This window comes from Chiloscyllium plagiosum, chromosome 30 (assembly GCF_004010195.1).
Source record: "Chiloscyllium plagiosum isolate BGI_BamShark_2017 chromosome 30, ASM401019v2, whole genome shotgun sequence".
In the NCBI taxonomy this organism is placed as follows: Eukaryota; Metazoa; Chordata; class Chondrichthyes; order Orectolobiformes; family Hemiscylliidae; genus Chiloscyllium; species Chiloscyllium plagiosum.
Genome location: NC_057739.1, coordinates 40,208,623 through 40,234,593, shown reverse-complemented (window position 1 = coordinate 40,234,593; position 25,971 = coordinate 40,208,623). Strand labels below are relative to the sequence as shown.

Sequence of the window (25,971 nt, the reverse complement as noted above, 5' to 3'; positions counted from 1 at the left end):
ATGGTCAATATCTAGAAGCTGTGGAGGTCCAAAGAGGCTCCCATCATTGAAATTTGATGAGGAAATGCAAACAAAAATCAAAATGGCTAATGGAATGCTAGCTTTTATCACTATAGCATTAAAATATACCAGGTGATGAAATCATGCTACAACTATGTAAAGGTCTGATTATGTCACACTTGAACTAATGAAAGCATCTTTGGGCACCATGCTTTAGAAAGCTACATAGGCCTCAAGGGAATACAGCATAGATTTACCAGAATGGTACGTGAACACCAGGAGTTTATTCATGCGGATTGATTACATAATATGCTGTTGTGGTCCCTGTAGCATAAAACATTAGGAGTAATTTGATTAAAGTTTTCAAGATATTGAAGATAACAGGCAGGTTAGATTTTGTTTTGCTATTTGGGAAGTCTAGGGTAAGTTAATAGAACCCGGAATGTGGAACTGGACCTTTTCAGGAGTACAATTCGAAACCCTTGTATATGTAATAGGCAGTAGTAGTGAGGATTACTCTTCTGCCAACAGAAGTGATGCTGGATTGAATGTTCACTTTAAATCTGGGATTGATAGGTTTTTACTAACTAGAGGTACTGAGAAACATGGAGTAAATGGAGTTAGTGCACAGATCACTTGACTGAATGACAGGGCAGACCTGAGGGGCTAAATGGCCTACTTTTTTTCCTATGTTGAAGAAAGTAGAAGTACTTGACAGATATTTAGATGCTGGATATCAAAAACAAAACTGCAAAATGCTTGGTGCATTCAGATGTGTCTGCCAAGAGTGAGTTTCCCCATTACCTGAAGAGGTTTCCTAATAAATGATTATCTTTAGTGAAACAATTGTATTGCTGCAAAGGAATATATGTTCATTTTAGAGAGCTCTAGATATTGGTTGTGTTATGGAAAATAGCAATAATTCACACTAGATTCAGAAACGCCTATCTCCAATTTTTCTCTATTTCGAGCGGTAATGCTAAAGGGGCTCTTGCAGCGATAGTGCCCCTGCCTCTGAGCAAGGATTCAAGGTTCAAGTCCCACCTGTGCCAGAGGTGTATAATAACATCTCTGAACAGATTGATTAGAAAATACATGGTCTATCAAAATCTGCTTTTGGTGAGTAGCAAGAATTGAAACCATAACCCAAAGTTAATCATTGCCTGTTCCAAATTAAGTGTTAGAATCTGTTCTCAAATTGGGCTTTAAAAACATAAGATATACTTCACCACAATCTCACTCATGTCTTCTAAAATCTACACCACATTTATGGGAATTAGAACCTGGAATTGGACCATATGATCAGACCAGATTTCTTTGTGTTGTCTTTATGTCTCACCCTTTACCTGAGCAAATAATTCTATTCTCATTTACCCATCCTGTTTTGATATTTTTATTCTTCTGTCTGTTTCTCCAATTCTGGCCCCCTTTTTTATATTTCAGTGTTAATCATTCCTTCAGTCCCTAAAGCTATGAACCAGTGAACCATAGAATCCTGACACTGGGAACAGGCTATTTGGTCCAACAAATCCACACCGACTCTCCAAAGAATATCTCACACAGATCCATTTCCCTGTTCAATTACTCTATATTTTCCCTGAATAATGCATCTAACCTATACATCCCTGGACACTGTGGGCACTTTAGCATGGCCACTTTACCTAATCTGCACATCTTTGGACTGTGGGACGAAACTGGAGCACCCGGAGGAAACCCATGCAGACATGGAGAATGTGCAAACTGCACACAGGCAGTCACCTGAGATTGGAATCAAACCCAGATCCCTGGTGCTGTGAACCAGCAGTGCTAACTACTGAGCCACCAGTGTTTCCCAAATGTTTTCCCCTCTGACCCCAATTTAATTATTATGATCACTTAGTGAGAATTGTGCGATCGCGAGGACAGGTATTATAACTTAGTCAGAGCTCCAAAGTGGCCATTGCTGCCTCAGTGCTCGCAACCATACAGTTTCAGCTCAAATCAACTTTGCGAAGCAATGTACTAAGCACTACAATTCTCTTTCTAAACCTTTGCCTGTCAACTTTAAGCTGCTCCTTAACAACTACCTGTTTGACCAGGTATTTGATGATCTACCCTCATAGTTCCCCTTGCAACTTGTTACCTAATTTTGTTATAGTTTCTGTGAAGTGCTTTCTTAGACAAATACAAGATGTTAACATGCAAGTTTAGACTGGATATTAACTTGGCTTGTGCTTCAACTGCTATTTGTTCTTGAGAAGATGGCATCCCTGAGGGCATTAAGAACCATTCGTGTAATGTGGGACTGAAATCACATGTCAGCAAAACCAGCTTGATTGGTTTCCTCCATGTTTGACACTAGTGAGGCATTTTGGTTTATTTGACCCAAAGAAAACTTTATCATTCTATGGTGATATTCAACAGATTGCTACATTTATTCAATTCAATGTCATGACATGTCACTGTTCGAGTTTCTAATTTTGTTTATTTAGTAAATCACCACAATTCCTACCTACTAACCAGCAGGTTGTTATAATCCATATTATATGTTTAATTTTTTTGTGCCTTAGCAAGCCATCTGCCCATAAATATGATCTTGAATTCAATAGTACTCTGATGTATGGCACAGATTTTTAAGTGTTTTGTTTTGGTTGTTATCCTGACCTAACTTTTGCATGTTTTCTGTTTGGGTGGGAATTGTGGGTCTAGTATGATGTATTAGGGAACAAAAATCTTAGGCAGCTTTGGTGGATTAACTGATCTCTGAATGCATATTATTTTCTTGAATTGTGGAACTTGGTAATACATAATATTCAGTTTGGAAACTGAAAACAACTGCTTAGGAGAAAACAGCAGCTTTATGAAGAAATTGATGGGAGTCAATTGTAGCATGAAAAATGTGTTGCTGGAAAAGCGCAGCAGGTCAGGCAGCATCCAAAGAGCAGGAGAATCGACGTTTCGGGCCCTTCTCCTGCTCCTTGGATGCTGTCTGACCTGCTGCGCTTTTCCAGCAACACATTTTTCAGCTCTGATCTCCAGCATCTGCAGTCCTCACTTTCTCCTAGTCAATTGTAGCATGCATGTATTTTTAGCCAGTACTAAAATTGCAAGTTTGTTGAATTGTAGAGTTGAGTTCAAGTTTTTATAAGGCTATTTTGAGGTCCATTTTCCTTTACTGTTTTTAGACTTGACATATTAATCATTGTGAAGTCAATTTCTGTTCATTACATGAAATAATTTGAGTAGATTGCGTAGTTGTTGTTTTCCTTGTTTCATGCTGATTTGTTTTGGTGTTCCAGTCGATTAGTTTTACTCATCTGGTTCTGAATTTATTGTGCATGAGCCCAATTTGAATAATGCAAAAGAGTGGTATGTGGAATTCATATGTACAGGCTTAAGGCATTGGAAATCCTGCTGACAAACTGTTCACCTGAAGAGTCAAGTGAGCCAGTTCTAATTTAACTGTAATCTTGAGAAATTGGTTTGAGCTCTGCAGAGGTTACAGGACTGAGAAAGAGTATACTAGCTAAATGAGTCAGAGAATAATAACAACACTTTGTTAGTAAAAGAGATAAAATTCTGTTAACTTATCAATAAAATTATGATTGTGTCCAGTCAAAGAACAGGAATGAGTTTGCTGAATGAGTTTTGTGATGTTAGCCTGAATATGATTATGAACCTCTACCTATGACCCTAAGCAAAGTAATCAAATCAGTAAAAGGTACATGCAATAAAGTTGACCGTATGACATTAGATTAGATTAGATTACTTATAGTGTGGAAACAGGCCCTTCGGTCCAACAAGTCCATTGTTGGAAATTGAACATTTAACTACTTCAACATTGTGCTTTGCTTTTATACACTAAAATTACACCAATTGTAGTGGGACCGCTGACCAGAATCAAGTTGACTTGAAGGTTGTGCGACATAATTAGGTCCCAGCAGAGGTACTAGAATCCCCAAGATTTCATATGGGGGAGCGGGGGTGGGGTAGGGAGACTCTTGGATGGAAATGGAAATAGAACAAGGAGATTTTCAGGTTTAAGCCGTAATGGTTTATATAATATGTTTAAATAATGCTTTCTTTATTTAACGTCCTAAATGTTGTTGAGAATGTGTAGAGGGTATAAGCAGATAGGGAAAGAGTTAAGTTCGGAGTTTTGTGAAACAAGAGGTTCAGCTGAGCAGGATTCAGATTAGATAAGAATTTGCAGTTAACAGTAGGGTGCTTGAGGCAAGGGTAATGGTTAACAAGGTGGAAAAGTATTAATTATGTAGACCCATTTAACAATATTGGAAGCATTCAGTATGTAAGGTCAGTTTAACAAGGAGAAAAGTATTTATTATGTGAAGCAAGTTAAGGTTAAGAACATTCATTGTGCAACAGCGGATGGCTAATCCTTACAGTTGACACTTGCTGATTGTAACGTCACCGAATTAATATGTATGTTGTCTTGTCTGGATGCTCCTCCCTGTAAAATGACTATATAATGCATTAAGAAACTGCTGTTCGAGAGAAGACCGAGAACCCACGTCTCTGTGCACATGGGCGATCGTTTTCTCTCCCTCCAGGGCCTGGAGTAAAGATGAAAGAGGTAAAACTATACTGTGTCTGAGTGTTTCGCTTCAACTGAGGGGGGAAATGGGACGATATTGTGATGAAATTTCTTTCAGGAATACCTGAATTTGAATTTCTTAAGTTATGGCCTCCCTTGAAATCATACACATCAGTTATGACTAGAATGTGTCATGGGACCAACTCTTATGAAATGAAATAATAACCACTTTGACCTAAATTGATGGTGGGTGGGGGGGGGGGGGGGTCAGTGTTATTTCTAGAGACCTTAAGAACAGTGTTCGAATTACTGGTAACTTTGTGTGGGAGATCGAAGGTTTGTTTAATCTAACACCTTGGTACCTGCAAAATAGCAGGGATAAGGTCAAAAGGAGACTTGCAGGCACAGTCTCCCACATTCTTTCTGGGACAAAAGACTTGCCTATTATCAAAATCAAGTAAAATCCCTTAAAATATGGGACATTTAGTCAACCTGTAATGTTTAATCTTCCATTAGATGCCACCTGTTGAAGCAGAAACTGTATTGTTTGAATAAGGTAAATGGATGAAATGTGTCCGTCACAAACAGGAGATTTAGATTGCATTACTGAGGAAAATAGGAATGTATTGTAGGCTTCATCTGAGGTTCTGATCTGAGACATTCACCACACTGAACCAATGTAAACATAAATTTATTGATGTTGCTTGCTGTAGTTGCAGTCCACTCTATCAGTATCTCACACTGAATTTAGGAGTGGAATTGTGGAGTCTTTCCAAATTGGAGTTACAGGTGAACAAGTAGCGTGTCCTGAGGAAAAACTGCATAATTTCATATTGTTTTGAAGAGAGGGTGAAGAGTTGATGAAAAACAAAGATTTTGGTGAATGTTGTTTGCATTTATTAAATATCTCATTAGAGTAAATAGGCATTTCGATATTCTTTAAAGCTATTTTTGTGCTGAACAATTTGTATTAAGGATTCCATATTGGAAGTTATTAATTTGATGACATGACATGACATTATTTTCATGGTTTTGCTTTCGAATGGTTCATTATGTTGCTAATCACATTCAATCTGGCCAGATGCTTTGTTGATATACTGCAACCATGGTCAACCCATTTGCTTTTTGTTCCATGATGTTTTTGTCATTTAATGTCTGCCTTCTAATCTAACATAGACCTTCCATTTATTTATTCGTTTGCAGTGTGTGGGAATTGTTGACTAGGCTATCATTTAGTGCGTGCTCCTGATTGTCCTGGAGAAGGTGAACAGCTGCAATCCTGGTGGAGTGGGTCCAGAGTGTTGTTAGAAAGAGACTTTGATTCAGGATTTTGATCCAGTGGTAGTGAGAGAATGGTGATATAGTTCAAAGTATGTGGCTTGGAGAGTTACTTGCAGCTCGTGATGTCATCATGTATTTACTGCCATGTCCTTGTGGATGATAGAGATTACGAATTTGTAAAGTGCCATGGAAGAAGACTTGGTGAGTGTTTGCAGTGCATCTTGTAAATGGTGCATACTATATATTGCTGATGGAGAGAAGGAATATTAAAGGGAATGGATGGGAGACCAATAAAGTGGCTTCCTTTATTGGAGCATCTGGACAAGTGGAGAATTTTCCTTCACACTGCTGACTTGTGCCTTAAGGTTTTTTTTAACCTGTTCATCCCCTGTATAAAACCCATTGCACCCACTCCACCTTAGTTCTGAAAAAGGTCATTCGATTCAAAATGTTAACTGTTTCTCTGTACAAATGTTGTCAGAGCTGCTGAGTATTTCCAGCGCTTTGTTTTAATTTCCGATTTCCAGTTTCTTTAGTATTTTGATTTTACTTTAGTGTTTTACTTGGTTTTGACCTTTATCAAATTGTGTTTTTATCTTTACTTGTTATATTTTAACGATGCTCCTCATTTCTGCAATTTGGAAATTGCTGGCAAGGATAACATTTTGTTGTCTAATCCATAGCTGTATTGAGAAGGCGGTGGTGAACTGTTCTTTTTCCAGCTGCTTCTGTGTAATGATTTTAATACAATTAAGTTACTTCCCCACTGGCCACTTCAAAGGGAAGTTGAGAGTAAGCCCTGTTAATGTAAGACATGTTTGTAAAGTGAGATGAAAAGTGTGGCGCTGGAAAAGCACAGCAGATCAGGTAACATCCGAGGAGCAGGAGAATCAAAGTTTTGGGCATAAGCCCTTCATCTGTAAAGTGGTAAGGTAAACTGACTTTCCTCCTCTAAGTACAGGAATGAACAAGTTGGATTTTTGTGATGAAATGACACCTGCATGATCACTTTAGTTTTTTTATCAGTTTTTAAAATCCAAACTCGGCTGGTGAGATTTAAATTCCTACTCTTTGCAGTATTGTGCAGGCCTCTGGGTTAATAGTCCAGCATATAGCCACTATGTTATCATGGAGGAGAAAGTGAGGATTGCAGATGCTGGAGATCAGAGCTGAAAATGTGTTGCTGGAAAAGCGCAGCAGGTCAGGCAGCATCCAAGGAACAGGAGAATCGACGTTTCGGGCATAAGCCCTTCTTCAGGAAGGGCATAAGCCCTTCTCCTATTTCCTGATGAAGGGCTTATGCCCGAAACGTCGATTCTCCTATTCCTTGGATGCTGCATGACCTGCTGCGCTTTTCCAGCAACACATTTTCAACTATGTTATCATGCTCTGTCATGTCTGTGTGAGCTGTGTGGAATAAAACTTACATATTTTAACAGCTTGTGATGTTATTGAATGACAGTGGAGTAGGCTGCTGTGAACATTTGAAATAGTGTTTTATGCGTTACACTGGGCATTAAAAGAGAAGTTTGTTTTCTGTATTTATATCTCTGAAATCCTCTTCTATCTACTGTTCGCATTGCAAAAGCCATGAGCAGAAATGTCCAAACCTAATGGGGGAAAAATGCTTCTCTTGTATACAAGTGTTTTAATTCTTACCAACCACGCTGATATCTTTCATATCAATTCTCAAAATAACTGCTGGGGGGGGAGCATTTTAGGTGAGGGAAAATTTTAAGAGAAGTACATACCTAGAACATTTGTTAGTAGGACTGATTTTATAATTTCCTGTTTTGATAGCAATAGAATTATAAATTGATTGAGCACTTATTTTATTTGCATGATTTGTATAAGGCATTGTGATAATTTCCAAATTCTTTGATTTGCAGTGAACTGTGCAGTGTGGATCAATATTATGAAGGAATAATATTTTACATTCCTTCAAATAAAAGCCTTTGTATGAGCTCTGTCAATTTGAGGCTGACAGTTCTATTGAATTCAGTTATTCCTGACTTAGAAGGAATTGTTGTTGATTTGAATTTCTGAATAATTTTCTAACATGGACAGTTTTAGCTTCAATAGACTAGCTTCTTGAGTTGCATCTCTTCCCGTTTTATTTCTTGACTATTGAATCCCACAGTGCTGCTGCTAGACTGCAGCAGGTCCATCTTACTCACTGCTGACTTTCAACATAAATGGTTAATTTGTTAACTAGTGCATTGCAGACATTCGTCAACATTTCAGCATTCCATGTGCAGTGATTGGGAGGATTTTGTTTAAAGTAATCTAGCCCATCCACCGTCTTTCCAATTTTCATTGTGCTGAATGAAAGTTAACTGATTATCACAGTAGGAGGGAGGGGCAAGCTAATGCCTCTGTAATGAAATATTTTAGAAGCTTCTTAACGATTCAGAAATGTAAATTCTTACAGGCTACCAATAATAACAATGTTTTAAATTGCATCTGCTTTTTAAAAACAAACAATCCTCTTCGAATAACATGTCTATACCAATGTACATTTATTAAAAATGTATGTGTTCTCAGAAAAAAAATTACATTCCTTATCTGAATTTCATCTTTTATGTTAATAAGTCAGTTGTTATAACATTATTTCACACACACACTGATAGTTTTACAGCATGTAAACAGACCCTTGGGTCCAACTCGTCCGTGCTGACCAGATCTCCTAAACTAATCTTGTCCCATTTGCCAGTATTTGGCACATATCCTTCTTAAACCTTCTGTTTTCATATACCCATCCAGATGTTTTTTAAAATGTAGTAATTGGACCAGCCTCTACCACTTCCCCTGGCAGCTCATTCCATACCTGCCCCTTAGGTTCCTTTAAAATCTTTCTACTCTCATCTTAAACCTATGCCCTCTAATTTTGGACTCAACCCCACCCCCACCCTAAGGAAAAGACCTTGGTTCTCATGATTTTATAAACGACTATAAGGTCACTCCTTAGTCTTTGATTCTCCACGTAAAATAACCCCAGCCTATTTACTCTCTCTCTATAGCTCAAATCCTCCAACCATGACCACATCCTTGTAAATCATTTCTGAATCCTTTCAAGTGTCACAAAATCCTTTCAATAGCAGGGAGACCAGAATTGACCACAGTATTCCAAAAGCAGCCTAACCAATGTCCTGTATAGCTGCAACATGACCTGCAATTGCTATACTCAATGCACTGACCAATAAAGGCAAGTGTACCAAACACCCCCTTCACTTTCCTATCTAACTGGGTGTTATGGACCAGCCCAGACCTCCTCAAAACATTTCAAGAATGTAGCCCACACACTAACTTTGCTAGTTGTTTTAAGCAGGTGTAAGGTGGATATTCTCGAAGGGATGGAGCTGATCAGACCACTTAGTTTTAAACAAACCAGAATTTATTTACAAGATTACCGAATGAAACACAAACAAAAGAGAACAGAATATCAAATAACTTAATCTATCCGAAAACGCAACAAATTATCCCAATTTAATGATGCTGTTCCAAATACTTACCAACATAAACACCCCTGGGCAAAAAAGATAAAGTCAAACACCTATTCCCTAAGACAATGTCTGTTAGCTATAATCAAATTGGCCCTAATACCCTTCAAACCTAGACTTTTTGGAATTGCTGCTTTTATAACCTCTCTGGAGGAAAAAAAAAGCCAAGGACAGCATTACCTTGTTAAAGGAGCAACATCATGACACTGGGACTCCACTTTGAAGGAACTATGACCTCCAAGGTCTTTTTGTTCAGCAACACACCCCAGGACCTTACCATTTAAGTGTATAAGTCTTGACCTGATGTGCCTTTCCAAAATGCAACCCCTCACATTTATCTAAATTAATCTCCATCTACTGCTCCTTGGCCATCTCATCAAGATCCTGTTGTACTCCGAGGTTACCTCCTTTGCTGTCCACTATGCTTCCAATTTTGGTGTCATCTGCAAACTTACTAAACATAACAACTATATTCACATCCAAATCGTTTATATGTTCGTGAACCACATTCAGTATTTTTGGGTGGCATTACAGGCGAGGTATGGAAAGGTTTCCTATTGTGGGAAACTCTCAAACCAGAAAGCATTACATTGGAATAAGGGGTCACTCATTTAAGACAGTGTTGCAGAATTTCTTGAGTATGAACCTGTGGAATTCTTTGCCACAGTGGGCTACAGAGGCTGGGTCATTAAATATATTCAAGGTTGAGATATTCAAGGTAGAGAATCAAAGGCAAATGGGAAAAAGTGGGAAAGTGAAATTGAAGGTCATCAGATCAGTTATGTTCATATTGAATGGAAAAGCAGACTCTATGGGCTGAATGAACTACTTCTGCTCATAGGTCTTTTGGTCTTAATTATGAATCCAGATGTGCCTGATTGCCTTTGTAATTAAATAAAAAGTAAAGACACATGTTGTATAAATAGTTTAGCCAACTGTGCATTTGTTGGTACATGATGAGATGTAAGAATGTGCTAGCCTTTGTTAACTGCTTTACCTTGGTTACTAAGTGGTGGTAGATATTTAAGCAGACAAAACATATATACTTGTATTAAAGTTAGAATGTGTTATTGAGATGATGCTACCAAAGCCACATCTGGTGAGTCAACAATTGCTCTGGGTTAATACCATTATAAGGTATTTTGTTGTAGTTCATTATAATTACAGCAAAACAGTTTGCAGCAATTTTGGTCCATTATATCTTTTATTAAATACTCACATAAAATTTGAATTGCAGGATATATTATATTTCTGCATCATTTTAAAGAAGGTTGCCTTATGTAATATAAGGTAGACTATGTATGAGAGATTGCATAGTGAGATGTATGTTGTGCTATGGAATAATCACATTCATATTTGTATCAGTGGTCCTCAGTGTGGTGTACTTCCTAATGCTTTTCTGTTTAAGTGATTGGTGGCAGATCCTTGGAGGAAGAAAAATTTGCAAAGAATTTGTCAGGACTGCTCTGGCATGTGATTAGTGGTAGAATATTATAATCTGGTTAGAAGAGAAATTGCATGAAGTGACTTGAGTATCAAAGTGATTTGAAATGGAGTGAATCTCTATTAACTTAGTATCTTTGAAATCTGGCTTGGTAGTAGTACGTTTGGGACCTTGACCATCAGATACAGTAGCTGCTCCACACCCTAGGAAATCCATTTAAGCAATTTATAGAATCCTGTGAGCTCACAAAAGCTCCCATTAATTATCTGCACTTCCTGTGCATAACTGTGCCTGTGTTCCAAAATTTCAATTGCATTTTATAAAAAGGCTCAAAATTGATAGCTTTAACGTGTCACTGTTCCTGCCTTGAACAAAGACTTAGTTCATTTTTTTATGAACTTCCAAATTCTTAGAAAAATGAAGGGCAAACACAATTAGTAATAGATGTGTTTGAGGTCATGTGAATGATGGTTTTCATGTTATAGCAGTGCAGTAGTTTTCCAAACTTATGGTATGGGGAGATTAACAAATATCAACAAATTCCATCAACTCACTTTTTTTTAAAAAAAGACCATTCTTCGTACTGCCATGTTAACTTCTGAAAGGCAAGAATTGCCACACAAGGAAAAATACTTTGGTCATTGAAGAGAGCATCCTTTTTACTGCAATAACTACAATTATTTCCTGCAGACTAACTGTACACAAAACCATTGCTATTTAAAAACTTATTGTGGATTATGGCATTGATGTTCCAACCATGATTGAAACTGGCCTCATGGATGGTGACAGCTCCCAACTTATTTTATCCATTACTGCACTTATTGTTGAGAGTCTCTGGTTCCAATCGCAGTAAGAGTATAAGATAGTATTAAGCCAAATATTTCCCCTCATCTCCCTGCTCTAATCATGAACCAATATATTGCTGTCACCCACTCTCAGTCCTACTTACTGTAATGTCCACAAGATCTGACTAATTTATTCTCAGTGAACTACTGACCTTTCCACTGTTCTTCCCTCCACGCTAGTTGACATTTAACTCCCCTATGAAACCATAGATTCTCTTATCCTTTGTGCATACTTCCAGAAGCTGCATTTTTGACATCTTCCTGTCTGTCCTCTACACAACAGGAATATCATCTATAGCTAGGTGGTCAGCTGGATGCTTGAGTGAAGACTGACTTTATTGTCATCAAACTCCATATCTTTGATTGTTTTGTTAAAACTAAACTGTGCATGCAGGAAGTTTTTACTTGTTCTGATCAAACAGACCATTGTTCTATTTAACTATTTCCACCTTAAATGATGGAAAAGCATTTTTTCAGGGAGGTGTAATGGATATATAGCTTGGATATTTAAATCTTTTTGCTTCTTGCTCGACACTTTATCAAATTGCTAATTGCTTTTATCCTACCATTTCACATTTGCTTTGTTAAATGAATATCCTGGTGTTTTATTTCTAAGCAAAAATGAATCTGAAGTATACAAACGATTAGAATTTTTCCCTCGGAAGTAGGAGCAGAGTAGGCCATTCCGCTGACTGAGTCTGCATGGCCATTCAGTGAGATCATGCTGATCTGATAATTCTCAATTCTTCTTTTCTGCCTTTTCTTCATAACCCTTGATTCGCTTACTGATTTAAAAATCTGTCTATCTCAGCTTTACATATGCTTAACATCCCAGCCTCTACAGCCTTCCATAATAAAGAACTCCACCGGTTCTCCAGCCTCTGAGAAGAAATTCCTCCTTATCTCTATCTTAAGCAGCGACCTCTGAGATTGAGCTCTCGAGTCCTAGACTCTCAGTAGGCAATAAACTATCAGCACCTATCCTGACAAGCTACAAAGAATCTTAAATTTTTCCACCAGGTCTCCCCGAAATATCCATGAGTACAGGCCAACCTACTCAACTTCTCCTCATAAATTTGGAGGTGCCAGTGTTGGACTGGGGTGTACAGAGTTAAAAATCACATAACACCAGATTATAGTCCAATCGGTTTATTTGGAAGTACTAGCTTTTGGAGCGCTGCTCCTTCATCAGTTGGTTGTGATGAAGAAGCAACCCTCTGAAAGCTAGTGCTTCCAAATAAACTGGTTGGACTATAACCTGGTGTTGTGATTTTTAACTCTCCTCATAAAGGCATCTCTCCATACCAGGAATCAACCTAGTGAACCTTCTCTTCTATGGACTGCTTCAAGTGCCAGTTTATCTATCTTGGATAAGGGGACTATTTGATGCTTCATGTAGTTTTAGCAAGACTTCCCTATTTTATACTCAATTCCCTTTGCAATAAAGAACAGCGTTCGATTTGTCTCCACTATTACCTGTTGAACTTACATGTTAGCTTTATGTGATTTGTATACAAAGACACCAGATCCCTCTGCACTACAGCTTTCTGCAGATTTTTTCCATTTAAATAATATCCACTGCCAAATTACAACACCTTTTACACTTTCTTCCATTTTATTCCATCTGCCAAGTTTCTTTCCCCCAATACTTAACCTGTTTATATCCCTCTGCAGACATCCTGAATTTTCATCATGGTTACTTGCTCTCCCATGTACTGTTGTGTCATCCGCAAACTTGGTGATCGTGCATTCACTTCCCTCATCCCAGTCATCCACAGGGATCAGTGCTCAGTCTGCTTTTGCTTGGCATTCATATATATGATTTAGATGAGAATATAGGAGGCATGGTTGGTAATTTTGCGGATTGGTGATATAGTGGACAGTGAAGAACGCTGTCTAAGATTACAAAGAGATCTTGATCAATTGGGTCCATGTGCTGAAGAGTGGCAGATGGAGTTTAATTTAGATAAATGTGAGGTATTACAGTTCGGTAAAACAAACAAGAGCAGGACTTGTACAGTTAAAAGTAGGGCCTTAAGTAGTGCTGTAGAACAGAGACATGAGGGTTCAGGTACATAATTCTTTGAAGTTTGCAACTCATATAGATAGGGTGTTTAAGAAGGCACTTATCATGCTTGCCTTCATTGCTTAGACCTTTTAAGTATAGGAGTTGGGAATTTGTTATACAAGATATTGGTGAGGCCTCTTCTAGAGTACTGTGTCCAATTCTGGTTGCCCTGTTAGAAGAAGGATATTAAGTTGGAGAGGGTTCAGAATAGATCTACCAGGATGCTACCAGCAATGAAGCATTTGGGTTAGAAGGAGAGGCTGGATAGACTGGGACCTCATTCGTGGAGCGGAGGAGGTTGAGGGGTGATCTTATGAAGGTTAATAAAATCATGAGGGATATGGGTAAGGTGAATGGCAGGTGTTTTTTTTTCCCCGAGGATGTGAGATTTCAAGACTGGGACTCACTTTTTTTAAGACGAGAGGAGTAAAGTTCAGAAAGACGTGAGAGGTAATTATCTTACACTGAAAGTGGTTCGTGTGTGAAATGAACTTCCAGAGGAAGTGGTGGATATGGGTGCAGTTACATAATTTAAAATATATATAGGTAACAATATGAATAGGAAATGTTTGGCGATATGAGCCAAGCACAGGCAGGTAGGACTAGTTTAATTTGGATTTATGATCAGCATGACTAGTTGGACCGAAGGATCTGTTTCCATGCTGTATGCCTCTATGACTCTATATTGCTTCTGTGTTATTTTAAGATAGGTTGAAATGTTCGTGCAAAATTTGCTGGTTGATAGTTTGTTGTGAGTGCAGGTGATTTGAAATTTCAAGAACAATGTATGTGGAGTTATAAGTGCCATTTCAGTAATTCTTACAGGATTGCAACTGATTTTTATGGCTTTTTGTAAATAGCTGATAATTAAGTTTGTTATTTGTAAAGGCAATTTATTGCAAAGGTAGTTTTGGAAGGAGGAGCTTAAAATATATATGTGTATTGATAAAATCAGGAAGCTTGTTTGGAAACTTAATGCACCAAATCATGCAAGCCTTGATTTAACATTAGTCAATCAAGTTATTAGCCTGCAATGTTTTGGTGTCTGATTCAGTGCGGTATACTAACTACTTGAATCCGTACTCATCTTCTAAACTGGTTAATTGGTCGTTTATGAAGTGAAATTTGGTTTTTAGCATTCATTCCTCCATGAGCTGAATATTATTTTTCTGATCCATATCTCCTTGTTCCCTTTGGGTTTTGGTATAGTTTTTTTATGATGAGTGAAAATCCTGTTAATTCTAGATAATTATTCATGTTCTCTCAGGACGTCATTTTATAACCTTTTCAGCTATAGTGGGAAAAGCCCCAAGTTGAGTTGCCCTATAATTATTATAACTCAACATCCGTGGTCATATTTGGACCTTCCTTTTTCACTATTTTTTCTGTTCTCCCTAGAATGGGATCCTAAGAAGTTAATTTATCGTTCCAACAAGACACTGACAATGATCTTTGTAACAATTCAACTTCTTTGTTCTATATTCTATTTCTTAAGCTATGATGGAAGGATCTATTTTTATGTTTTAAAGTTCTAAATTACTTGTGTTTCCATTTTATTCATTTTTTAAAGTTGCATAATGAGGTCTACTCCAATTTAAAATCTTAGCCTTATGGATTTATAGTGATCCTGTAATTCATCCAGTCTGTTGAATGCTTCAGGTTTCTTAATTTGATAAAGAAGCAGTTATTATTCCCTGGTATTCTATCTTTTGTCTATAAATGGTTATATTCAAGTATTAAGCATCTCAAAAGAATGCAAGGAATTTGTTGCTATTTTTATGACTATCAACCTGGAATGTTGAACTGTGCTACATATACAAAAGACAAATGAGGGCTTGTAGTAAATAGGGAGGAATTGTTTCTGTTGGCAGAAGCAGCTGTAACAAGAACATATGGATTTAAAGCAATTAATAAATTAATTTAAAGTAATTGGCAAAAGATTTTTTTATGTATCATGCAAATATGTTTTCAAATGCCTGCCTAAAAAATGTTAAAGGCAGATTTGTTAGCAACTTTCAAATGTGAATTGGTTGAGTACTTGAAGGAAAAAAATGTTGGACTGTTGGGAAATGGTAAGAGAGTGGGTTGATGGTTCTTTTTTAGTGCAACCTAAACTAGAGTTCTAGGAATCTACACACTCAGAATGCTTATGTTCATTTAGAACTTAAACCATTCAGGCAATGTATATAAAGTAATAAAGATAATATTTAAAGTTAGGCAATGACTTTGCTGGCCCAGTGTAAATCTTGCTTCTTCATTCTGTCAGGAGTGCAAGCCAGTGTGTAGTTCGGAGTCTCTGTTTCAGCTTATCACCTGCTAATGTGTTTTAATATTTTAATAGTGATTCTGGTACTTAAAATGGAGTTGATAAAATTAATGCAGAAGTTATAAATAGGTAATATTTTTAAAAGATATGAAGTGAATGTGAAATCAATGCATTAAGAGTATTAAGAAGATGTGGTATCAGGATTGTTAAAAATTGCAATGTGATAGTTTTAATTGATAGATATTCAGAAGTAATGAAAGTTAAAAAGAATTATATAATTTTGTGCTCTGTTTTTGTCGGCTGTCATGGAACTTAATATTAAAATAAAATATAATGCAATTCCAAAATGTGAATGCTTCTTTTTGAAACATTGCAATTTTAATTAATAACTTTAATGTAGACCTTCTTACACAATAAGCTATCCAGGAATTAAGCTAGGCAATATTCCTCATTCATCTACACCTTTAAAGCCCGATTCCTGAACAATTTCCTCCACGTTCCTTCTGCACACTGTATGACTTCAACTCCAAATCATAAAATTGTTAATGCACAGAAAAAGGCTTTCAGCCTATCACGACTGTGGAATTTGTCTAAATGAATATCTTACTTAACTGATCTAAATCTCTGCTTTTTCTCTCTCTCTCTCTCCCCCCCATTTCATTTCAAAATCTTGCACGATGGTGCCCTCAACTGTTTTGGCTTTGTTACCCAGTGTGTCTATTTCACAGATCATTTCTGTGTGTTCACTTCATCTTTTCTTTTTTTTGTTTACTTGAGCTCTGCATACCAGCATACAGAGGAAACTCAACTATCCAAACGAGATGGGCGACCACTATTTCATTCAGATAATCAAATTTAGCTTAAACAGGGAAAGCCATATTGATCTAATGCTGTGGTCTCCCAGAAAATTTGTTTAAATGTATAATTTTAATGAATCTACAAACAAATCTTTGTAGTCTGCTAATTACAGGTTAAAATGAGAAGAACTAAGCCCTTACCATGAAATCCCAGCATTAAACAAGGTCCCGAACAGCTTCTACAATCGCAAGACCATTTACAGTACGCTATCAGTTTCTGGGAATTCAGTCTTCCGATAGAAAGATGGAAGCCCTTCCTTGCGCATGCGTTTACGTTATCGGCCTTTTTGTTTTTAAATGAATGGCTGGGTAAAGTGTTGGGAACACTGTAACACACTTACGTTTCCAAAGAGCTGTGTAACTATCCTTACCTAAAAAAAATCCATTTGCTGATGCTTGAGCTGCTTGTGTTTCTTTGTTTTCGCCAGCGTTTTCACATCATCTTCAGTACAGGTAAATTGAATGTTTGTAATGTTTTTGCGGGACCTTGAAATCATCTTCGGATAATCGAGGTTCCTCTGTATTCTTAAGTCACTATTCCCTTTGACACTAAACTTCCCAAACTTTTCCCTGACTTGATAATCTGTTTTAAGAACATTGGGATATTTTGTTATGAAAAAGACACTCTGTGGTTCACCAGACTCTTTATCTTTTTAGCATCTTTAATAGATTTCTTGATGTCCATATAGAACTGTTTTGAATATATTTACTTGAAAATGAGTATGAATGGAATCAGTGCTTGTAATAACTCTGGAAAAGTGACTGGAATGGAACATTGTTTATTGTTGAACACCAAAATATAGGAATTACTGGATGTAGCTTTGCTCGCTGAGCTGGAAGGTTCATTTCCAGATGTTTTGTCACCGTACTAGGTAGCATCTTCAGTGGGCCTCTGGGCGAAGCATTGTTGATGATTTCTGCTTTCTATTTATGTGTTTGGGTTTCTTTGGGTTGGTGATGCCATTTCCTGTGGTGATGTCATTTCCTGTTCTTTTTCTCAAAGGGTAGCAGATGGGGTCTAACTAGGTGTGTTTGTTGATAGAGTTCCAGTTGGAATGCCATGCTTCTCGGAATTCGCATGCTTATCTCTGTTTGGTTTGTCCTCGGATGGATGTGTTGTCCTTCCTTAACTGTATGTAAGGATACTAGTCAGGGAGGGTCATACCTTTTTGTGGCTAGTTTTCTGCCTGTTTGTCCAATGTAGTGTTTGTTACAGTTCTTGCACGGTATTTTGTAATTGACATTAGTTTTTCTTGTTTGTGTAGGGTCTTTCAAGTTCGCTAGCTGCTGTTTTAGTGTGTTGGTGGGTTTATGGGCTAACATGATGCCAAGGGGTCTGAGTTGTCTGGTAGTCATTTCCGAGATGCCTTTGATGTAGGGGAGAGCGGCTAGGGTTTCCGGATGTGTTTTGTCTGCTTGTTTGGGTTTGTTGCTGAGAAACTGGCGGACTGTATTCGTTGGGTACCCATTCTTTTTGAATACAAAGAATCACCTATACCGTGTATTCAAAAAGATTAGTTACCCAATGAACACAGTCCACTGACTTCTCAGCAACAAACCCAAACAAGCAGACAAAACACGTCCAGAAACCCTAATCACTCTAGAGAGTTTTGTCTTGCAGATATTCTTTTCAACAACCTTTTCAGAGAGGTTATGACACACCCCTAGAGCAGGTAGGACTTGAACCCAGGCTATCACTGCCCACAGCTAGGAGCACTATCGCTATGCCATGAGCGTTTTGGGTCACTTTTTTTTGTTTTTGTTTTTATCTGTTCACCACCAGAAATCACAATGCTGCCAATTAAGGTTTGCAAGCAAAGCCTATTATGGGCAATGTAAACCATCAAAAGTGAGGAGGGTGAAATGAGAGTGGGAAGAGACTAAATCAAAATAAAATTGCACGGGGGAAACAAAGCACAATATCCCTTGTGGTACCCACCTCTCTAAAGGCATCAACTGCTTTGATAGACACTACATGCTTCTCGTCCAATGACACCCAGGCACTAACCTAACCGAGGATGGTGGTAGAGAGTCAGCAGAAATGATTCACCTACAAAGCCCACTACCTGGACCTGCTAATGGTCAGCCTCTAGATCTGCTTTTTATTAAATATATGCGTCTGGGTTTTTTTAACATCTGAAAGTGTTATCCCTCAAAAACGAACAACTTTCACCCCACCACCTAAGCACCATGACTGTTTTTTTTATTTTTAGGCTGTTAACTGCCACCGGTAATTACCTGTGCAGCCAACTAGAAATTTACTTTTGAAGCTTATTGTGAGCAATGTGATGGGTCTGTTTTTTTATAAGAATGAAATCAATTTTATTTACATCAAGTCAAACTTGAGCCGTGTTTTTAGATTTTGTAAACAACCTGTTCAGAGATGTTATTACACACCTCTGGACCAGGTGAAACTTGAACCAAGGCTTCCTAGTTCAGAGATAGGGACACTATCACTATGCCACAAGAACCCTGAGTCTGCTTTATATATTTAAATCATCAACTCTTTTATATTTTCTAATCATCCTGTTCAAAGATGTTGTTACATACCTCTGGAACATATAGGATCTCAATTCAGGTTCTCCTGTTTCATAGGGAGGGACACAACCATGATACCACAAGACCACTTTTTTCTTTCTATACCGAGAAGTACTATCACATACATCTTAGCGACTCTCCCACCACCAAAATCACCATGACCTTTTTCGTTTTCTTCCCTTTAATTATCGCCAATAATCTCCTGTGTAACCAATTAAATATTTACAAGCAAAATCCATTCAGGGCAATGCAAACCATCAAAATTGAGGAGATAGAGAGAGACAGAAGGGGCTATATCAAAATGGAATTGGAGGGAGAAATCCTGCTTGTCTGTCTTGTTTAGTCAAACTGTTCAGAGATGATTTGGAGATGCCGGTGTTGGACTGGGGTGTACAAAGTTAAAAATCACACAACACCAAGTTATAGTCCAACAGGTTTAATTGGAAGCACACTAGCTTTCGGAGCGATGCTCCTTCATCAGGTGGTAGTGGAGGGCTCAATCCTAACACATAGAATTTATAGCAAAAAATTTACAGTGTGATGTAACTGAAATTATACATTGATTGTCTGTTAAGCCTTTCATCTGTTAGAATACAGTGATAATTTCACTTCTTTCATGTGTAAATCACAGAACCACTTTTTTAAAAAGTTGCATTCTCAGGTTAGCTGTTAACAATGGTGATAGCTAGACAATATGTTGAAGGTGCTGGCTCCCTATGTTCTCTGTCTATGCCATGATGTTTAGACTGATTCTAATCTAAAAAGTGAGATACCGGTGTTCACGAATTGGCTTTAAAGCGATTGAAAAATTTAGATATTTATTTGTAGACCGTGAACTTTGCTTACCTGTATTGGGTATAACTTGATTCTGGCCTCATTAATTTAAATGGCATTGCTATTGCATGATTTTCTTACAATGCGCGATTGCACAAGAATAGAACTGTCGCGTTATATGAGAACCGACTCTATATAAATTTGAGTTTATTTAGAAACTCATAAGTAAATTCCTTTCAAACTAAGTGTTCTGGAGCATGCTTATTTTATTATATTTTACAGGTTTTAATATTAGCCAAGCCCAAGAATTGGGACTCTAGCTGTTTCATTATAGACCTCTATTTAGGATAGAACTGACAGAAGTTTCTTATGTTAACAGTAGATATGATTTGCTGTATACTTTCATAGCTGCTTCTAACCGATCTGTGATTTGTTACAGATAATATCCCGGAGGATTTAAGAGATGCTTTCTACACTGACCAGTATGACCAGGAACACATTAAACCACCTGTCATTAAGCTGCTGCTGTCGAGTGAACTCTATTGTCGTGTCTGCAGCCTAATTCTGAAAGGGGATCAGGTGGCTGCATTGCAGGGTCATCAGCCTGTCATTCAAGCATTGTCTCGCAAAGGCATTTATGTCATGGAAACTGATGATTTACCAGTTTCAGAATCTGACCTCGTGCAGTCTCCAATCAAAATGGTGAGGGAAAAATATTCTGCTGCTTCTTTAAACCTTTAAGTTTTTTAAAATTTAAATTAGTGGCTATCCAATATCTCTGGACTAGTCTGTCATTTTTGAATTATTAAGTTAGCTTTCTGTCATATATGGATGGGAAAATCAAAAAGCATAGCACAGAAGTAATTGCATGGCCAAAGTTATCTGCCATTATCACTGTGTTCTAAAGACATTTGTATCAGTACTTTGGTTGTAGTCATTTGTTAGTTTTGGCAGGGGGATGGTGGTTGCTGGATAGAAAATTGTGATATTGAATATAATGAAGCAGGGAATATTTTAAATGTATTTGGGCAGTCCTTTGTGTTCGAAGTTGGTCATTCGTTTTGGGTAAAGAATTGGTGTTGCTATCTGAACTGCTGAGGACTATTTATATGGAAACCTGTCCTGCACATTACAAGGGCTTAAATAGTTTCTGTGGTTCACAGACTGTTTTCTATTTCAACTTTTCCTTAAAAAGGTTAGATTAAATTCCCTACAGTGTGGAAACAGGTCCTTTGGCCCAAAAAGTCCACACTGACCTCCAAAGAATATATACTAATGGTCATACTACCCGTGAGATACTGTTGCTTGACTGATAAGTTGAGAGAAATCCTCATTGTTGACTTTAATACTACATAGTGTATGGTCATAATTGATCGTGTCTTTATATTTCCTGGTGCTCACTCTACTCCAGCTTTAGGCTAGGAGTTTGTTGCATTCTCTGTGAGCCATTGCAAGCCCCCTTGCAATATAGTTGTGTTGATGGTTTGATGCTGTTCTGTGATTGTTTTATTCTAGCATGAGATTTGCAGTATGTACTTTTCACTAATGTTTTTCCATTCCAAAGCAAGGGTTTGCTTCTTTGTTTTCTGTCACAGTATGATTTTATATTCTGATGTTAGAGTGCTCGTATGTTGAGCTAACAGTTAGAGGATCTGGGCTAATATGCGAATTGTGAGAGTCCAGGGAAATAAATAAATTCTAATTGGGGCAGCAACACTGGCTTCCACAAACTTACCTTTTGCTTGTGCTGTTAATTATGTCAAAACTGCATGGTTGGAGTTGATAACCTGACAGTAATGCAAATCATCTACATTTTGATACTTGTGATGCTGTTATGATACTTGCACTTGCTCTCTTGGTCTTAAAAATCAATTTTATGTTTAAGTAGAGGCCATTTTCTCTGAAATCTATTGGAAATACTTTCAAGTGGTTGATATTTTACTTTATTTGTGTTACTATTACCTAAAACCTTGCTGGAGCTTCCTTTTTTAACCATTTTCTGTATGCTATTTATTGCAACTATTTTAGTATGAACAAAAAAATTAGGAGCAGGACTGGGCAATATGGGCCCTCTAGCCTGCTTCGCCAATTAACAAAGTCATGGTTGATCTGATTCTAGTGTCAACTCCACTTTTCCCACCCACTCTCAATAACCATTGACTCCCTTGTTAATCACGACTAAAAGTTATTCTGTTTTCCAGGGCATGGCATGAATGCTGATGCTGTCCTTGCAAATTATGGCTGTCTCTATGCTGTGTTTGTCTATTAATTTGAAGTTACTTGGCTGATGCAGAAAGTCTTTTATTGTAAGCTGACAAGATGAATTGTATAGGGACTAAAGGAACTGAGAATTTTGTAGAGTGGCCACTGTCCAACTTCAGTAATTATGACCAGACATTGGAGTAAATGACCTAATTCAGGACGCTCTACAACACTGACACAATTATCAAATGCTTATATTGATGGCAGTATCTTTCCCATTGCAGCTCATCAATATAATGAGCAGAAGGTAGACATGAGAAGCCAGAACCAATGAACATGTCTTTCAGATTTCCTTGGGCCACATCAATGGCTGAAAAAATGAGCTTTGGTAGTGCTAGACATTTGTAATTTGGTAGCATCAGTTTTACTACCGAGCATTCTGATGCAGTTTGTTTCATTAATTGAAAAGTTTTTGGCACATATTAAGCTCGAACTATCTCTTCAAATTGTTGTGCATTTCAAGCATTTTCTGTACCTACCATACTTATTTTACATTTTGTGTTGCAGATTGTAACTATCGTTATGAAGAATTCAGAGCTGATAGCTGTTGACTTGAACAGTGCAATTCAATGACTTTCAGGCATTCAAATAGGGGCAGTTTGGGGCACTGTTATTGAAACCTGTCTTGTCTGAAAGCATGGGCTGAATTTGAACAATTAAGTTTTTAAATTCTGCAGCTTGACAGTTCTACAAAAAGTCAAGTGTGTGTTGGTGGAAAAGCATAGCAGGTCAGGCAGCATTCGAGGAGCAGGAGAATCGACGCTTCGGGCCAGAGCCCTCCTGATGAAGGGCTCTGGCCCGAAACATTGATTTTCCTGCTCCTCGGATGCTGCCTCACCTGCTGTGCCTTTCCAGCAACACACTCTCGACTCTGATCTCCAGCATCTGCAGACCTCACTTTCGACTTTCAACAAAAATATTAAAGTTAAATCCAGACTATTCATTCGTCTATGCATTAACTCCCAGTGTTATGAATGAAGCACAAAACATGGTTTCTTCTTAAAAGTAACATAGTGGTCACCTGTTTCTGCCTCTCCAGAGTGCCCACATGGCTTTGATTGATGCACTGATGATGGCTTATACAGTAGAGATGATCAGCATTGAAAAAGTAGTGGCCTCTGTGAAGCGTTTCTCTACATTTAGTGCCTCAAAGGAATTGCCGTATGATCTGGAAGATGCCATGGTGTTCTGGATAAATAAGGTAAATGTATAAAACTGTGCTGCCTGTACATTGAAAACGTGTGTTTCAATTCTCTCCATGTCCATTCCCAGTTAATTAAACCTTAACTCAGTGATAGCATGTAAATGCCACATCAGAGTCTTCGGACAATTTAAGCTGTCAGTTCACTGTACTACTGGAGAATTCACATTTTTGAAGGTGTTGTCTTTTTGAGGAGATATTGAGTTGAGACTTGCCAGCTGCCTCAGGTTTTCCTGGTGTCCTGGCCAATATTTATACCTCAACAAACAGCATGAAAATAGTTGAATATAAATTGCAGACACTGGAAATCTGTAACAAAAGCAGAATATGCTGAACACTAAACAGGTTATACAGCATCTCTGGAGGGAATAGATGAGTCATCTATTCAAATTTGAATTCTTTATTAGACTTGCAAGGTAAGCAGTATTTTAAAACATACAAACTAAAATATATTTTTATCTTCCATCTACCTTTCCCTCTTCTCTTAAGGAATGAGAAGCATTCTTTATTCCTCCCACCAAATGAATTGCTTCACATTTTTACTGAATGTCATCTGCATATAGCTGCTCATTTTGGAAGTTTATTTTTGTCTTCCTATGGTTATTATGATGTGGAGGTACCAGTTTTGGACGAGGGTGGGCAAAGTCAGAAATCACACAACACCAGGTTAAAAACCAACAGGTTTATTTGATATCACAAGGTTTCGGAGCACTGCACCTTCATCAGGTGACGAAGGGGCAGCACTCTAAAAGATTGTGATTCTAATATAAACCTGTTAGACCATGACCTGGTGTCGTGTGACTTCTGACTTTATAGTTACTAGCTAAAACCTCAAAATTCGACATTGTTTGCACATTTCAAAACCATAACTCTAATTTGTCCTTTCAAGATCTTTATATCCATTGTGAACATAAGTTCATAACTTCCAGATTAGATCCATTTCATAGAATCATAGAATCCCCACAGTGTAGAAGAAGGCCATTCATTCATTCATTTATGGGATGAAGGCATCACTGGCTAGGTAGCATTTATTGCTCATCCTTAATTTCCCAGGAGACAGTTAAGATTCAAACATAGTGCTTTGGGTCTGGAATCATATGTAGGCCAGACCAGGTACAGATGGCACTTTCCTTCCCTAAACGGCATGAGTGAACGAGATGGGTTTTTCCAACAATTGGGAGTAGATTTATGGTCATCATTAAACCCTTAATTCTAGATTTTATTTGTATTGACTTCAAATTCCACCATTCGCCATGAGAGAATCTGAACCCAGGTCCTCAGAATATTATGTGGATCTCTGGGTTAACAGTCCAGCGATAATACTACTAAGCCATCTCTTGAATTTTGTTAATCTTTCCTTTTAAGGTTACTATTGATAAACTATTGATTCAAAGTCCTAGGTAATGTTCTAGATATCCAGGTTCACGTCCTGCTCTGGCAGATGGTGGAATTTGAATTCAGTGACATCTGGAATTAAGGATCAAATGAAAACTATAAACCATTGTCGATTGTTGGGAAAACCCATCTGTTTTGTTGATGTCCTTGCCTGGACTGGCCTACATGTGGCTTCAGACCCACAGCAATGTGATTGATGCTTAATGCCCCTGGGCAATTAGGAATGAGCAGCTACTGTCCTAGCAATGCCCACATCCTGTGAATGGATATTTTTTCTCCAATTTATTTTCACTTTCTTGGTTGTTTTCTCCAAGCTTTTTGCCAGCTATACTTTTCCAAATAATTGTCTTAAATCTTATTATGATTTGACCACAGCTTTTTTGCTTCATTTCTCTGCTCCAGTTCATTTCCTGTTATGTGATCTTGCTGCACTTGCTTCTCTGTTGGGCTTTTGACATAGTGGGACCAAAGTGGATCGTGTGTGTGTTGTTTCTTTCAAATTCATCCCCTTTCTCCCATTTGTTTTCTTTCCCTGCCAGTTTACCAGGGGAGATTTGAAAATCTCACATGGTGATCATGCTATTTTCTATGACTAATTTTTCCATATATATATTTTTTTCTCTCTGTAATAAAATTCATCTGAAGTAAAAGTAAAACTAGGAAAATTTTGAATCTCAAAAGCAGTGGACTTTAGAGCTTGAGAGCCAAACAAAACAATAATGTACAGTTCTGAAGAAGTCACAATCAAAGGGCTAAGTGCTCTGGTCTGACTATACCTGGCACACTTTGTGCAGTCTTAGTTACCAGCACATGGCGGAGATGCCCAAGCACTGGAGGCAATGCAGGTTTTCAATTTTCCAGTGTTAAATATACAGAAAGACATTTCAACTTCATTACATTTCTAAGTTAGGAACTATCAAAAGCTTAGTTTATGCCATGCATTTCGTGTATTATTCTTTTTGTGTTGCTGTTTTGTAAAGGTGTAATTACCCCAACACATGCTTAG

At 37.7% G+C, this 25,971-nt stretch overlaps 1 protein-coding gene across 6 annotated transcripts in view; it reads left to right on the top strand.

Annotated features, from left to right (window-relative positions):
* The window catches only part of camsap1b (calmodulin regulated spectrin-associated protein 1b), a 112,070-nt gene that overhangs the window by 29,132 nt on the left and 56,967 nt on the right, over positions 1-25,971 (top strand). For all 6 annotated transcript variants that reach the window (XM_043720467.1, XM_043720471.1, XM_043720469.1 and 3 more), the window contains exons 2-3: positions 20,547-20,809; positions 23,409-23,570. In XM_043720467.1, coding sequence (XP_043576402.1) covers positions 20,547-20,809; positions 23,409-23,570 — 425 coding nt within the window. The remainder of the gene's footprint in view (positions 1-20,546; positions 20,810-23,408; positions 23,571-25,971) is intronic.